We start from the raw sequence: 17,035 nt of genomic DNA, 5'->3' as shown, positions 1-17,035 counted from the left end.
CACACTTCATAGTATAGATGCAGAACAAAGATGAGAAATCAAGATGAGATCTCTATTTAGGCTCAGTCACGGGAAAATAACCTCATAATGTGAATGACAGCTCTGTGTTCTCTAAAAAATGAGTTTGTGAGTGTAGATGAAGATTTGAAAGACTCAACAATGAGTCGAGATTTGGGATCCTAATTTGACAGTAAATTCACACACTTTTCTGTTTTTACATTATTATTTAGGGTGTATGTTAAAGAAATGATCAATGTAACACTGAGAATATGGTATAAAGTAAGATCTCTACAGCTGCTACAGTTCTGAATCTCTCTTACAACATTTTTATTTGTTTTATTTGTCATGTAATAGCTTATTGTCAGATAATTTTCATCTGTTGTTCATGGCCAGATGTTAAAAAGGCACCCTCAAAATACAATGAAACAACATATCTCATAATATTACTATATACAGCATCATCAACACCATGTTCATAGTAAAGTACACATTTGCCAATAAATAAAACCAATGTTTGTGATTATTGTGAGCGAGTTCAGATCAGTTTCATTTAACTTAATCTAAGGAAACACAAACTTATTAAAGCATGAGCAATTTTCTTATCATAACTCAAATTTTCTTTTTATGTATGTGTGTTTCTGTACTATTTTGATGGTATCCTAAAATGTTTTGTTTTATTGTAAAAGTTCTCTTTGGTTAGGAGGCCTGTCTATATTTCATGATATCCCATGAACAAGAAGTACCTGCCCATCCAGCTCCCACCAACCACACACACTTCCCCCTTCCCCGACCCCTTTCTCTCTCTTTTTCTCATACACACACACACACACACAAACACACACACACACACACACACACACACACACACACACACACACACACACAGAAATATATTTTCTCTCACGGTCCAGTTGCCTGCAGACAGGCTGTAAAAGTTGACCTGCATTCCCATCTTAGCATGTTTCAGCAACACTGTGTTTTTGGGACAAAGACAGTCTTTCAAGTATCATACAAGCAGATCGCTCACCTATCTTTGACCTTTACACTTGCTCAGCACGTCAACACCACAGAGTGCTATATGTCGCTCTGCAGAGGTCCATAACATAAATGTGGGCTAATGTCTGGGACCACCAGTTCACTTGGTTCATCCAGGCAAAATGAGTTGACACTGTCCTCTAGTGGTGGATCATCATTGGTCGAGGGGAGTGAGCTTAAACGATGGACCCCTCAGAGCAGGGAGGTATAGTAAAGATCCCAGAATGCATGATCCACTGGGTTTATCTATATCTCTGATGAACTATAATATCTGAGGATATAAGTTCCTCACTCCAGGCGCATACTAGATGTTTTGTAAAACTATGTTACATTAATTACCCTAACTTATGTCTTGTTGAATGAAGCTCATTTGACTTTTTGATTTTGCACATGAAATTAAGTTTACTTGTCAAAGGGAGTTCTGCTCTGTGAAAACAGTTGTACAGTGTCTTCTGTGGCGCTGGAGAGGGCTTTCCAAAGTCTGAGAAAACGACCCTGATGATGTTGTCAGGGTTATATCAGCTTGAGATTGAGGCCTAAAATTTTGAACAGAAAGCCTGCATTACAAACTTTGGGTGTGTGGTGTGAAAGAAGTGGGCATTTAGGAGGCAGGCAGGATCTGAAAGACACCGTTGAGTTGCATTATGGAAACTAGGATCCAGAGAGTCCCCCAAAAATTACGGAAATGCAATACTAAATCATTGGAATACTGCTTTAACATGCATATGAGCAGCAACACAACAAAACTGAATTTACTCATCTTAAGAGGATGATATGTATCTATAAATATGTATATATCTCTAATATTAAACTTTAGTCCCCCTCCACTCAAAAATATGTTTTTCTTCTTGTTCGTACAGTTGAATGTTTGAGCTTCATGGTGCAGAATGATGTATGTGCAGAGGTTGATACTAGAAGGCTGTTTTCACATTCATCTGCTGAAAGTGCAAAGTTTCTCTGTGCTCATTGAAAATCTGATGGCATGATTCAACATTGGATTTTCATGCCAATGCCAAAGGCATAATTTGTGATGACAAATAGTGACAAATAGTTTGAAGTCAATCGTGGTCCAATATACAACATACTCAAGTGTGATGTGGAAACTTGAAGCTTCCAGTGCACAAACACTGAGAATGGACTTTACAGTGTAGGAGGCATCTTGTGTCCAGCAGGAAAACTTTTGAAATGAAAAAAATATTTGCATATTTATAGTTTCTGGAATTTTTAATGAGGGACAAGGAGTAGTTATAATTTTAAGGATTTTAACAAGATAATGTCACTTTTTTGTGGAAAAACCATATCAAACATGAATTCTTATAAGTAGGGTATTTTACACATCTTAAAACAGGTCTGGAGTATTGGATTAAATTTGTGTCATAATAATTTAGCAAAATCTCCCAAGAATCAAACAAACAAACAAAAAAACGTAATTGAAAGTGAATAAAAGTAAATTTGAACAAAATTGACCTCAAAGGCAACGTAACACCTCGTATGTTACAACCATTGACTGTATATTTGCATACAGTCAATTACGCAACTATACCAACAGCACACACGAGAGCTTTGTGTCAGAACTGAAACTGAAAAACGCAAAACTTACTTTCACAATGACAGAAAAGAGAGAGTATTTTAATCAAATGTAGCACCGTTGTATAGTTTTATTGCAAGTTTTGCTTCTGAGGTACTTTTTGGTTTCAATTTTGTTTTTGTCTTTTTGATTCTTTGGAGATTTTGTTAAATTATTATGACACAAATTTAATCCCATACTGAAGGGGATCTTTAACTGTTGACATTGATGACAAAAACCTGAGAACTGAACTTACTACTGTTTTCAATAGCTGAAGTTGCTTTATCCATGCAAGAGCAGAAATCCAATTAACATTTTGCAGAAATAATGCGGAATTTGACCATTTAGTTTATGATAAATATTAGTGAAGAATGTCAAAAGTGGGCGGTGATTATTAGAGAGTTGCGTCTGACGTAAGACGCAGGCGTTGTTTTGGAGGAGGAAGTGAAAGGGGAAGAGAGAAGCTGAGGAGGGTAGCAGATAGTTAGCTCGCTGGCAGGCAATCCTTCACGCAAAGTGCCAAATTTAGTCACCAGTTGTAGATTATCTGCCTCGTCGTTTTTTTGTTAGGGTTAATGTAAAGGGCAACACATTTTTCTAAGAGTTTGTAACCAGGCATTGCCAAATTAACGCTAGCTAGTCAGATAACGGCTAACGTAACGCCTAGTTAGCCTCCGACGAAAGCTGCTCTGAACAATAACAGCTAGTTAGCTTCGCAGCCAGGTCTGATCCCGTCAAGAAGTCTTCTCTCCGGTGTGTTACGAGCTGAAAGTAAGTTCTTCAGACGACAACAGTCTGGTCATATATTGCATATTTGGTCTGCTATAAATTCATCCGGGGTCCTATTAATGCAAATGCGATAACAGCTAATTGTGGTGCAATGTCTGTAAAGAAGCTGGTTGGCAAAAACAAGGCCGTCCTGTAGCTCTTCTGGGCCGAATCCAACAGCGAAGGAGAACCGGGAAGACGAATCCGGTCCGTCGAACAAAGCAGCTCAGAAATATGCCCTCGTCTCCTTTTTCAATTTTTCTTTTACTATGAATTGCTTCAATGCAAATTAAATTTCCCATACGTGCATACAGATAATGAGGGGGTGGGGGCACACACTTGGAGCTTCAGTGTCAAAACTACCCATTGCTGGATTTTGGTTAACACGTCTTGATACTGGCAAGTATCGACTTACACACTTAGTACACAGTCTGTGTTGTGTTGTGTCGTGTCGGTCGGGCGTTGTGCTGCAAGCAGACTCTCCTGTCCCGAGTTTTTTCTGTTTAATAGCTTTTCGGTTTCGGCTGTGACTCAGACAGGTCACGCAGGTACACGTCGTTCAGTTTGTCGGGTCGACCTCGGGTCGTAATTCATGTAATGATCCGATGAGGCTATAACGCCTATTACTTGTGCCAACAAGCTTATCTGGTTGAAGTGCGAACTGAAATATATTGCCATCTAAAGATTAGAGTCATATTTTTCTTTCTTTTTCAAGTCATACTACTTTTCCTTTTCTTTTGTGTCTTTGTTTTTTTAATCACACTTCTTACAAAGAGTATAATGTCTGTGATTATGGTGTTATTGAGTTGACTTGCAGTTGTTGGCAACTGTCCTTACAGAGCAAACAGCTCATGTCTGGTTACTTGATACTCTAGTTTGACTTAAAAATACTGGCCTGACTGGCCTGAGTTTGGATCAACTCTAAATTGGGATTTACTAATATCCCATGAGTTGGCAAGAGCTGGTTGCAGTTAACATGCTGGAAAACATTTCACAGTACATTTTATAGCACACACAGCTGTGTTTCATTTTACATTGCAGCGTGGACCTTCCAGTTTTTTCTGCTGTACGAGAGGCTTGATCATTCAGTGCAGGTTTGTCGTAGGGTCATGTGGAAAGCAAACTTTTGGTTCAAAACATTTGTTTTTTGATTTGAGACGTCATGGAATCCAACATCCAGCTGTTACAAAGTGTTGCACTGTGTAATTGTAGAGAGAAAAATAGTTCTTTGACAGCATTTTTAATAGAAATCTTTCACTGCGTGTCATGCTTTATAACATCGTCGATTGCCGTAGTATTGTGCTTTGATTCAATATTATTTTTTTACATGTTTTCCATTGCATTGACATGTTTGATTGTTACAATGCACTGACGCTGTCCACCTGTTAATCACATGGGCACTCAACAACAAGATGCAAATGACATAGCTGGAAACATGAAGATGGTCTAACTCTGTGACGTGTCGAGATGGGTTGAGCATTGAGAAACATAAACAACAACAGAAACTCTGCCATCCAAATCTATATTTAGTCTAGAGTTTGTTTGTGTCTGTCAGTGTGCATGCGTACTCCATGTCAGAGGTGATCTGTGAATTCCAGCTGCTCGTGCTGGTGACTTATGGACAGAAAGGAAAATGTGTCGGGACTCCAACACATGACTTTTTAGCACATATTTCACACATATTCAATCCATGAACAGTCAGCTCCTATTGTTAGGTAGCTGAGTGATGTGCAGTTGCCACTATAAAGATTTAATTATTAGTATTTTCATCATGCTTCTGACCTTCTGACCAGATACTTATTAATTATCTAATTGTGTAAATGGTGGTACATTGATAATTGAATGGATAAAAACATCCAAAGTAAAAGAGCTTAAAATTGTACTATACTAACACACTTCATAAATAGATTTATAGTAGTTTTTTGAAGAGGGTGAAGTAAGAATTAAACCATTGTTCCCTATTCTGCATTAAAATATTTGATAGTACAATAATTTATATTTTATGTCACTTTTATAGGTCAGATGGGGCAGTTTTTCATCCAGTTCATAACGATGAATGACACATTGATCACAACCAGACAGACAATAACATAGCAAAAAAATACCAGTATTCTGTGCAATCATAATCTTCTATAACTGTGAACAATTTAAACAATCTCACTTTTTGAATATTTTAATACAGATTGAAGTAATAAAAACATTACCCGGATCCTATAAAAGTAGTTGTTGTGGACTGTAAGCTTTGATTTGTTGCCATAATTACTCTAAGAATCGTTGTGTTCCTGTATGCGTATTATAAAACTTAACAACAGATCAAGTGTTGGAATAAGTGGGCCCATGTTGTTTCACATCATCTGTAGATGTGAATATCATGTCACCACTAATTTTGTTTCCCATGAGGAAGATTCTCAAATTCTATATTGATATAGGCCAAAGTGTGAAACCTGATCAATTATTATCTAGAGGACGTCATTTTATGAGCTATTATAAACTGAGAAAATTGACGAAGCCATCCATGACACACTGGCAGCAGCATTAGTTTTATAACATATTAATAATGAAACACAAACATTCAGACCCATCAGATATTTTCCATGTAAAACATTAAACAGTAAAATGTATTTTTCTCAAGTGCCAAATCCTCACAGATTTCTCCTAATCTGCAGATATTTCTAAAGCACTTTACAGTCGATCTGTGTCAAGATTTATTCAGTTTGACACACAATGCCAATATTGGTATTGATGAAACCTGCCATTTAGTGTTGATGTTTTAATATTGTGTATAATAAATTGACTGGCTGTCAGTTTTGGTGAGAGACAGCCACCTGATTCTGCACTGTGCCTCCTGTCAGAGATCATAGTCGGTACGCACTGCTGTTTGTCGAAGATCTGAGTAGAGTTCCTTCAGTAATCATGTGACTGTGGTCTGAGCATGCCTAGACTTTGGTGATGTGCTGTTGTTTGTGCTTCTGTCAGCTAATCTGTGCTTCACAGTATGATAGTTACTGAAGGGCTGTGCTTGTTCTAATCAGAAAGAACACAAGTGTACTTAACAGCTCCTGTTGGTAACTGAAGTATTTGTGTTTTAAAGGCTTAGATGTGGAGTTTCGGATTTATTTAAAGAACACATGAATCAGTCTGTAGCTTGACTTAAAGTTGGAAGTATTCATGTTTGTGTAGTTTTATTCTATCAGTGGGCTGTGCTAAAAACCTGTTTGTGCTAATAGACTGGCATGTCTACAATGTACTCTGTGCATGATGTTCAGTATGTTGACTTCATGTGATAGCTGATGGGAAGTGATCAAGTTTTTTTTTAATGTTGTCTAACAGGTTGTGCTGCATAAAAAAGTAAGGTGGGCGTTATGTTTCCTAAAACTAGGGACATGATTGATTTATGGAACATTTATTTATGGACATTTTTGTTCACAAATTATAATATAACAGTAACCAATTCATTCTTTTCTTTATAACACACTCTGTTATGTTATACCCATATATCCATTTGCAGTTGCAGTTCAGGTAATCTTCATTGTAATGAGGAAACACCGACCATCAGACTACCGATACTGCTGCTTCACAAACAGTACGCACACTCACTGTAGACTTTCTGAGATTTTCTTCTCGTAAATAGCATTGTGCCAGACTTTTTACTTTGGCACAGATACGGCGAAGTCTGCATGTGTGAAAAAAGATAAAATAGCCTCTTATGAAATCATGGTGTATTTTAGTCTGGTTAGCCTCTTTGTGTGTGGATACGGTTTATAGATAAGCCCTGAAGACTGGCACATAGCCACTTTTTGTTTGTTTTACTGTCCTGAATTTCACTTTGTAAGTTTCCTCCATGAAGTATGTTTTTGTCTGCCTTTAGGAAATCTGGGAAAGATGAATGACATGGATGGTGGGATAGAAGGCGGGATGAATGATAGTAGGAGGGATTAAAGATTGAACACCAATTATCAGACACGCTGATTGACATAAAATCATTTATGATATCTTGGGCACCTGTAATTTTGTTTCAACAGACGTAATGATGTGATGTTTCTCATTGTTTCTTTCTGAACATTTTTAAATTGCCCTTTCAGCTTCATCAATTTTGTGTAACTGTAGCATCTCCCAGTTTCATTTTGGGGGACAGTACATAATTTGCTCACTCATTGTGTTGAGCAATATCTTAGATCTTGCCTTCTTCATTTTGACTTGTAGGAAACGGTTCTCTCCACTTCTCACCGCTGTATTTAAACATCCAGACATCACACAGATTGCTTAATGCTGAGCTACAGTTCTTGCACAAAGTAATATGATATGTATCTAACTGATTGACCCAAACCAGAGAGAACATATACACATGTTTGCTTTGTTTGCAACACAATTTCAGGCAAGATTTGCACACTAAAATGAGAAATTCCTGGACTTGGATCATCACACGCAGTAGTAGGTAGTCTGCCTGGTAACAGTGTGATATCAGGGAAAATGTCAGATGTGTCACTGGGTTTGGACTTTAGTATGGAGAAGAAGTCCGTTCTCTGGGAGGTAACTTCCTGTGGTTTATGAGAGAGAAAGAGAAAGAATGATGTGTTCCTCGTGATTCGCCCGACAGCTTAGAAAGCACATGACTGGAATGAATGGTATTCAAACCTGATTGGTCCAGGGCCATGAAACTCTACACACACATTTGTAGAGTGGTGTTTTGCAATGGGGATTGTCGATTTGTTGATTTTATTGCCCCTGAACAATACAAAACTGTTGTGACAAGCAATGAACGAGTTATGAAGTAGCTTGCGTAAGTAAGTACGCTCTGTATGCTCAACTTTTTGCTGTTTGTCTTTCTGCAGCTGTGGAAAAATGACATCCAGGAAGAAAGTGCTCTTGAAAGTCATCATCCTGGGGGATTCTGGGTGAGTCAAAACATGGCATATTCCACCCTTATATGTCAAACCCAGCAATCAGGTTTGAAAATCATCTTATATAAGACAGAATAGTCATCTCGTTACACTCCATCAGTCAACTCGACTTGGTGGAGTGGGCAGATTCAAAGATCTTGACTCAGGCAACAGCAATCAGTTAATCTTTTAAAATTGTTTGGTGGGAAAAAACCTGCATGTCAAGGTATTATTTTTCTTTTCAGTTGAAGGTCCTGACATTGCTTTTTTTTTGGTGTTACTTCCTTGTTGGGAGGAGTTGTTATTGTGCCATAATCTGTCTCCGGGCAGAGTTAAAAAGCTGCTCTGTAGAAATACAGCCCTACTGTTCTCCAAATCTTATCCACAAACCTAATCAGACCCTAATCACTGCTATTAATTTGCTATTAATTTTCATGCTCAGTACTGCATTGGGTTGTTTGTTGGAGAAATGCATCAGTTAGGGAACATTAAGCAACTGTATGACAACTACATTATCCAAGATCACAGACAGTATCTGGTCATTTCTCACAGTATTTGGGCCTATTTACACTTGGGGCACATGTGTGTCTCATTCAGCCAGATCACATCTGTTTGCATCTGTCTTGGTTTGGAAGATATAGGACTGCAACTAATGATTATTTTCATCATCGATTAATCGGCCAAATAATTTTCTCAATTAATGAATTAGTCATTTGGCCTATAAAATGTCAGTTAATAGTAAAAAATGATCATTACATTCAAGTTGACATCCTCAAATATCTTACTTTGTCCAACCAACATATAACTATAAAACAGAGAAAAACAGACAACCATACAATTTGGAAGCTTGAAACAAAATATTGGGCATTTTTGCTTAAAAAAATGACTAAAACGGTGAATCAATTATTCAAATAGTTGCCAATTTAGTTTTCTGTTGATCAGCTAATTGATTAATCCTTGCTGCTCTAGGTAGATGCAAATAAAAGTCAACGCTATGTCAGCCTACTTGATGCAGTTTGTTAATTGCCAAAAAAGAAAAATAATTTATGCTCTTGAGCAGTTTAGTTACAACAATATCAGTTTAGCTTGGTAGCTAATCACTATCCATTAACTAACAAGACAAAACTTTGCACAAGTATGTAACGTATGTAAGTGGCATAAAGTGTAAATGGGGTCTTGATTACATCTGTTTATCTCCCAGCTCTAAATGAATCTAGGTAATTTAATTACTGTATATTTCATATGAGATATCAGTCAACCTGTCAACCACCTTTTGTTTTTGCTCTTCAATAAACCATCTAATATGTCTGTTATTCTGCTGTCTGTTCTCTTCTACCTCAGTGTTGGAAAGACCTCCCTAATGAACCAGTATGTGAACAAGAAGTTTAGTAACCAGTACAAAGCTACAATAGGAGCAGACTTCCTGACCAAGGAGGTGATGGTGGACGACCGTCTTGTTACAATGCAGGTGCATCACATTTACAACTGGAAATGTTATATCTTATGAGGAGGAATGAAACGTTAAAGCGTGGAAAGCATAATGTAATTTCATTTTTCTAGATCCCTACCCGGTTATCAGTGTTTTGCATCATACCCACAGTTGTTCATATTTGTAGCCGTCTTCTCCTCTTTTCTGTAATCCTGTCCATTTGTTAAACTTTTTGTGTCGTTGTGGTCGGTTAGATCTGGGACACAGCTGGCCAGGAGAGGTTCCAGTCCTTGGGTGTTGCGTTCTACCGTGGAGCAGACTGCTGTGTGCTGGTGTTTGACGTGACTGCACCCAATACCTTCAAGACACTGGACAGCTGGAGGGATGAGTTTCTGATCCAGGCCAGCCCTCGAGATCCTGAGAACTTCCCCTTTGTCGTGCTAGGCAACAAGATTGACTTGGAGAATAGACAGGTCGGTATCAATGGTTGATGCCTCCATTACCAATACTATCATTTTACATCATTACTCATCCTGAATTGTAGATCACTGAAATGTCAGATCCCTTTGACACCAAGGCCCAGTTCCAATGTCCTCCCTAAGGGTCTTTCTGCACCAGATGTGTTTCAGCAGCGTTTTTTACTTTTGGGATGTGTTGGTAACTACATTGATGGGTGCTGGCATTCGAGTGGTGTTGAAACACTTGAGTGTACAGCAGCACTATGGCTGCTGCCGTTGTGCCAGTTGGTCAGTTTACACAAGGATTGAAGACTTAAATTGACATCAGCTGCATCTTCAACACAAAGTGGTGGAATCGCAGAGCACTTGGTCAAAACACCGGAGTGACTTTAAAGCGCCTATAATCGATAATTTTATAATGATAATGTATCAAACGTGTAATGTGAGGTGTGTCACTGTTGTGATGAACCTACAAAGAATTAGCAGCCTCCCTTATGCAGCGTTATAGTGAGTTTCAGCTCATTATTAAGCTGTTGGGCCACATCTTTTCTGTTCTGCTCTCGCTCGCTTCCGGTCACAGCAGCCAGCTGTTTCGGTGAAAAAGCTTGTAAAACCAGTGGCGACAGGTCATGTGGGCAGAGCCCCACCTGCTAGATTCAGAAAAAAAGTGGTTTCAGTGGCACTGAGTAATTTAGAAATTAATCACTTATTATTCTGTATAAATGAATGGCATAAAATACTTGGTTGCTGCTGTTATATGTTGTTGTTCTAAAATTTGAGGTCAGTGGCTTTTAAAAGGGTGTTTTTAACTATGTTTGATTGCAGAAGCTGCTCTGTGGGGATAGCCCCACTCTCGCAACCTCAAATGCTTTGAGTACAGGAAAATAACATTACACATACCAAAAGTCTTTGGCAATAAAAGCAGGTGGCATAAACTTGATGCCAAATAGGGCTGATTGCCTGTTGCCCCACTGCTATTTGATTGACTATCTTTGCTTAGTAAATTGTCGTCATTCGTTTGTAGTTATAGGTTAGCAGAAGCTGTAATTGTCATCATGTATGAAGTGAATTATCTTCCAGCACACAAATTTGAAACTGTCTTTAGAAGAAAAGTGTTGAGATTAAACGCCTCTGTTCCCACCAGCTGTGGGACATTGTTATAAACTAAACCGCAGGCAAAACAAATCTCAGATTTAGTGTGGAGTGGTTCTCCAGGAAAAATGGCTAACTGCTAGCTTGTCCAAGAAGGTGCTGTTTTTGCTTCTCGTGTGTGTTTTTGGAGGGAATGGCACCTTGTCAAGAGCAGGTTTAGGTTTAGGTCTCAAGCATCTTTCTGAGAGGATTACCGATCATGGAAATAGCAGAAATCATCTAGACAGAGCAGTAAAGTTGGGTTTGCTCGGCTAAACAAATGTAGCTAATACTACCCAAATTGACAGTGCATACAAACAACAACTACAGGATTTTAACACCAGAGTCATTGAAATGTTTTCCCAGAGGAAGAACCGCCGTGCCTCTTTTCTCTTCATTTGAGCTTTGAATTGGTGGGTGAAAAAATTGTAGTTTATCCTGCTGTTTAAGTGCGGTAGGTATCTGTAGTGTGATTACTCACTACTGCTGAACTGTTTAATCCTGTGAATAGTGAGATACTTATTTGCCTTTACTCATGCGGGTGTCTATCCCTGTTCCCCTCTTCCTCCAGTCATCTGCTCTTCTTCCTGCATTTACTTAAAACATCCGTTTCCTGGCAAACGCCTCTCTCCTCCTCCTCCTCTTGCTAATCTTCAGCCTGCAAACAGCTTTTGTATTGACAGTCACATTGCCATATTTTATCTAATCCTGTAGTTATGCTGTAGAAGACTCAAAATATTATTATGTCAAATTGTAAAATCATTTAATTTTCTGGTCATGCCTCTGTCCAAAGTAGTTGTTGCCCCACCATGTTTTCCACATAAAAACGCCACTGCTTAAAACCCACTGTTTACAAACTGCTCAGCACTTAAGGGCAAACAGACAGTTAGCAATTAGCTTGTGAACATAGTTGAGTATTTAGCAACCAGATATTTCCTTCAGGAGTTGGTAGGAACCAAAACTTAGCTGAAAAAGAATGAACATTAGACTTGCATTCACCAGATGGCCAGAAGCACGACTCCAAATGAAGAATAATCTTGCTCCATAACTGTAAATAAGCAACTGTTCCCTAACAAGTTCAACATGTCAGCTTGTATAATCATGTTGTGTGTTCACAGCTTATTTATGCTGCCCCCAACTGGCCAAAAAAATCAGTTACAGCAGGTTTAGTTGGGTAATATTCTTTGATCATTTTGGACTTTCCTATCATCCCAATTTTAAACCATAGAATGAATTCTGTGCATTGTTACAGTGGGACAACACTGACCTACGAGGACTTATATGGAATGTGTATTACAGTCTTGAGAGTCCTCAAGTATGGACATTGGGACTGGGCCCAAGAATACTTTCTCACCTAATAGTGACCCATTTTTATGCACTATGTTGACCTTCTGCATATTTTTGGCCTATGATAATCTTAATCCATGTTCCTCAGAAATATGCACAATTATTTTAGTTAAACATTTCTGGCTTGAATAAGAAGGACATTTTCACTTTGAACCCATTCCTCCATGTTGATGATTTTCTTCCTCTTCACACACACACACAGGTAACCACCAAAAGGGCTCAGGCTTGGTGTCAGAGTAAGAACAACATCCCGTACTTTGAGACCAGTGCCAAAGAAGCCATAAATGTAGAACAGGCATTCCAGACAATTGCACGTAACGCCCTCAAACAGGTGAGTCACAGTAGCAAAAAATGACAATGGAGATGTGTGCTTTGTTATTAGCTCATCTCCAATGTTTGTACAATGATGACAGCTGAATAATTTAAAAGCTAGTCTTTATTACTCTGTTTGTTTAGTTTTCCCCTACACTGACTATGCTCTCTTTTGATGCCTGCCAGGAGACAGAGGTGGAGTTGTATAATGAATTCCCAGAGCCCATAAAACTGGATAGGAACGACAGAGCTAAACCATCAGCAGAAAGCTGCAGCTGCTAAGGGACAACTTGGACCATCTTCTCTCTTGGCTTTCTGAAACACCCCGTCACCGGTTACATCACCTACACCTCGCTCCCAGGGAAAGGACTTCCCTACCGGTCTTCCTCCGTCACGCCTCCATTCATTCCATCAACACGACCCCCCCCCCCCTCACGCAGTATGCTGCACATGGATGTACCCTCCCCCCACCCCCAATCCCCCCTCCTTTCACTTAGCACACAAATTAATCCTCTAGCGTACTCTCATAAAATACGCTGACAAAATCCAGTGCCCAAAGATCACACGAGAGGGGAATGACACCCCCTTCTGACCTCACAGTCCCTGACTTGATAGTGAGTGATCTCCTGTCCTGCCCATCCATTTGTCTGACTCTCACAGTGAGGGGGCAAGATGGAGCCATGTTCAAAGAGTGCAATTGGGAACTCTAGATGGACTGGTTGATGCTCTGTAATGTGAGACGATGTTGGCTAAGGTCAGCATCCCAAGTATCCTATTCTTTCCTTCTGTTTTCTGTTTGCTTTCTATTGCCTATCTGTCAAGAAATAATCAAGGTGAACTATATATATATATATATAAATATATATATATATATATATATAATTTTTTTTTAATTGGCTGATGTTATTTCTCGAGCCAATCTGAAACACATATTTGTTTTTTTTGCACTTTCTTATGTTTTTGCCTTTAAATGTTCTAAACATAGAGGGATGACTGATTTTGGGCAACGTCTGCTACCATGCGCCTTTTTGGTAAGCATTAAATTATACCTCCTCACTTGCTCTCCCTGTCAAATTTCCCCCACCCCCCGAGAATCTGTTGAACACTTTGGTTGATTGTATTGACTTTTTCCCTTCAAGGTTGTGTGTTAATGGGTTTATAACTGCCTCACACTTCAGAAGAAATAAGTAGACATTAAGTAAAAGCTGATAACGCAATCACAGTGTAAAACATTGATTCCTCGACATATTAATATTTGCCTTTTTATGTAACATTACTTGTACCGCTACTATTACTGCTGTATGTGTTTATGTCCTTCATCAGACATTTTTCAACGCTATGAAATTACAATATGTGTCACCAACACAGCTTACACCTGTCTTCTGTCATGTCTTTGTTATCGCTGTTCTCTCTATCTGCTTGTAGCTCAGGTTGGCTTAAGTACTTAATATTTTTAACGGATTGTGTATTACGGTGTATAGATGGTAAAGGTAAAAAAAAAAAAAAAAAAAAAGGCTGATGGATTGAACTGAAATGGATGTTCTCTCTTTCCATTTAAAGAAAAGATCCAACTTTCTGCCCTGGTATTACTCCTTCTCCTTATAGAAAAATCACTGCAATGCCAATGATGTCAAAGAAAATTGGGACGTCAAATAATAAAACTCTTGAATATATCAGTGGTCTTAATACTATTGGTCTCAATTTCTGTTATGTTTCATTGTTTGGTTAATTCCAGCATCCAGACACTGCCTTATTTGTATGCTTTTAAGTGCGACCTGAAACACACTGTAGTTGTGTGATGTCATGCCTTGGATGAAATGCAGTCTCTGAAAGATGGTATTAATGCCCCCACACAGGTGTTTTCAGTTATTTTGGCTGATTTAGATCTCTCTCAGAACTGATGGACAGCTCAGTGACTGTAAGTTAGTGATGGACTGTTTACACTTTAATGATTCTTTAAGGCAGGGGTCAGCAATTAGGCTCAACCATTCGCCAGTTTTTCTCAACACTGCTTATTGGGTGGCTGACATTGCACAGGTGTGGTGAAAATCATCAAATATGTTCTCAATACATTTTATTTATTTTGTTGAATTCAAGAATAACATTTATAAAATTTTAGGCTTGTATCTGAGGGCAGATGTCATAATTCCCATTAGTAAGTGAGGGTAAACAGAGTGACAGCAGCTTATGTTAATACTTATTTGGCAAGAAAAAGACTCCTACATAAATATATCTACTGTGTTACACTATGAGACTAGAAATCTATGATATCCACAGACTTATTTATAGTTGAAGCAACGTACTGTTGACATAAATCTGTTCTGGTCTGATAAGCCAAATTATATTATGTACCTGTGTAATAAATCTTGTAAATTTATTGATGTTGAAAGGTCATATTTATATTACCCCTGTGTTTACATTGTTATCTACTGTAGATTTATGAGGAGTCATGCAAATGATCCCACATAATCTGTAAATGGGAAAAATTCAGATCATGTTGGGGGGCCAGATTTGGCTCACGAGCCACCATTTGCCCACAACTGCTTTAAGGTATATGGAGTTTGGTGACCTCAGCAAACTCAGACTGTTTAAACTCACTACCTTTTTCATTCTATTATTGTGAATAGTAAAATTTAAATTTCAGACACAGCAACAGTGCTTCTCTCCCAACTTCAGCGTCAAAAGAGGTCGAACCAACCAGAACAAATGAAAACGTGTGGGTTTGCAGAGGCTTGAAGGTCACAGATCCAGTCATCTTAACAGCCAAACATCCTGTTGTAAGACCTTTTTAACAGCAGACATTTTGGCTTGTCAATATTGTGTAGGAAAAACACAGGTGTTACTAATAACATTAATGATGACTTTGTCCTTTTCAAGTGTCCCAGAAAACCATCTATGACAGCACCAGGACCCTGCAACCAAAACAGCAAAACAAAATTCAGCCATCGCTATTTTTTTTTTTTTTTAATTTACACCTGTGCTTTTCTGTCTGTGACATCAAAAGGTCACGATCATGAATCCCTAACTGCTACATAATATTTGAAAGGCCACTCGGAACGATGGATAATAGCCAAGATAAAAGTCTTTGGTTGACATGTTCTGAGAATTTGTAGACTTATTTCCTGACAAAAAAGCCAGGTGTAATCAATAACATTATAAATGGCTGCAGTTCCAGGGGCCTGCTATTGTGCATGCTGGCTCACTGGAATGACTTACTGGGACACATTATAACACAGCCAAGTGCTGTGGCCAAGATTTTTTTAGAAATAATGTCATTAGTGCAAATTCCCTCACCATAACCCCACCCATGATGTTCTGACAGGGAACCAACAAAACTGTACTGTTTTTGTTCATTTATATATCTTATGGGTTTTATCTCCTTACATTATGGTCAAAATGTAGTTTTAAAAAGGCCTTTCCACACAACTAGGCAGAGATTTAAAATGTTTACAGTTCAGCAAAGTCATTTGGACACGCACACCACCACCAAGCCCAGAATTATAAATGTAATAATAATAACCTTTATTTATATAGCAATTTTCAAAAACAAATTTACAAAGTGCTTCACAGACATAAAAAACAGAAAATACAGTGTAATTACAAATTAGTTCAATGCAATCAAGAAATAGAACGACTGAATAACAATCTTCAGAATAAATAAGTGAATAAAGAATAAAACAAAAAGAAAGACTAAAATATATCTAGTCTAATGTAAAGTTGGCTCCCATCACAACATCAATTAAGCTGTTTCTTCTTCTTTCTTTCTTCTTCAGCTGTTCATAAGAGTTTTGACCAAAGACAAGACAGAAACTCAAACTTAAAATAGATAACCTTTGAACTAATATTTGAGCAAAAGAGCATACAGGACTGGTGTAACAAGTTTATTACCTTGTATGGGAAACTTTTTATTTTCCTAGGATGGAGAAATCAGGACCCGCCCTACTCTGCCTCTGATTGGCTTGTGCTCGTTGCATTCATTAGTTGGGTTGGTCAGGTTTAGGTATGAGAAGTGGGATTGGTCAGGATTGGGGTAAGAATATCAGGGTAAGCCAATCGGAGGCAGAGTAGGGCGGGTCACGACTTCGCCATCCTAGGAAAAATATCGCTA

The 17,035-nt window shown here is 38.4% G+C and overlaps 1 protein-coding gene across 3 annotated transcripts; it reads left to right on the top strand.

The window, feature by feature from the left end:
- Positions 1–3,032: 3,032 nt before the first annotated feature.
- On the top strand, positions 3,033–14,600 carry LOC137181618 (ras-related protein rab7-like). 3 transcript variants are annotated; one of them, XM_067587446.1, is made up of 6 exons: positions 3,033–3,373; positions 8,203–8,265; positions 9,592–9,718; positions 9,934–10,152; positions 12,818–12,946; positions 13,114–14,600. In XM_067587446.1, the coding sequence occupies exons 2-6, from the start codon at positions 8,213–8,215 to the stop codon at positions 13,207–13,209; spliced, it is 624 nt and encodes a 207-aa protein (XP_067443547.1). In that variant the 5' UTR covers positions 3,033–3,373; positions 8,203–8,212; the 3' UTR covers positions 13,210–14,600. The 3 variants fall into 3 exon arrangements, with proteins under 3 accessions (XP_067443547.1, XP_067443549.1, XP_067443548.1); XM_067587448.1 differs by lacking the exon at positions 3,033–3,373 and adding an exon at positions 3,746–3,769; XM_067587447.1 differs by lacking the exon at positions 3,033–3,373 and adding an exon at positions 4,358–4,464.
- The last annotated feature ends 2,435 nt before the right edge of the window (positions 14,601–17,035 follow it).

This window comes from Thunnus thynnus, chromosome 4, assembly GCF_963924715.1.
Source record: "Thunnus thynnus chromosome 4, fThuThy2.1, whole genome shotgun sequence".
NCBI classification, from domain to species: domain Eukaryota; kingdom Metazoa; phylum Chordata; class Actinopteri; order Scombriformes; family Scombridae; genus Thunnus; species Thunnus thynnus.
The sequence above is the reverse complement of the archived record's forward strand: the minus strand, read 5'-3'. Positions and strand labels throughout refer to the sequence as shown.

What these genes read in the sequence shown, in the direction of transcription:
- LOC137181618 (XM_067587446.1), top strand. Translation starts at nt 8,213, where the DNA reads ATGACATCCAGGAAGAAAGTGCTCTTGAAAGTCATCATCCTGGGGGAT. An exon ending in ATCATCCTGGGGGATTCTGG is followed by an intron (nt 8,266 to 9,591) that starts GTGAGTCAAAAC and finishes CTTCTACCTCAG; the next exon opens with TGTTGGAAAGACCTCCCTAA. An exon ending in ACCGTCTTGTTACAATGCAG is followed by an intron (nt 9,719 to 9,933) that starts GTGCATCACATT and finishes GTGGTCGGTTAG; the next exon opens with ATCTGGGACACAGCTGGCCA.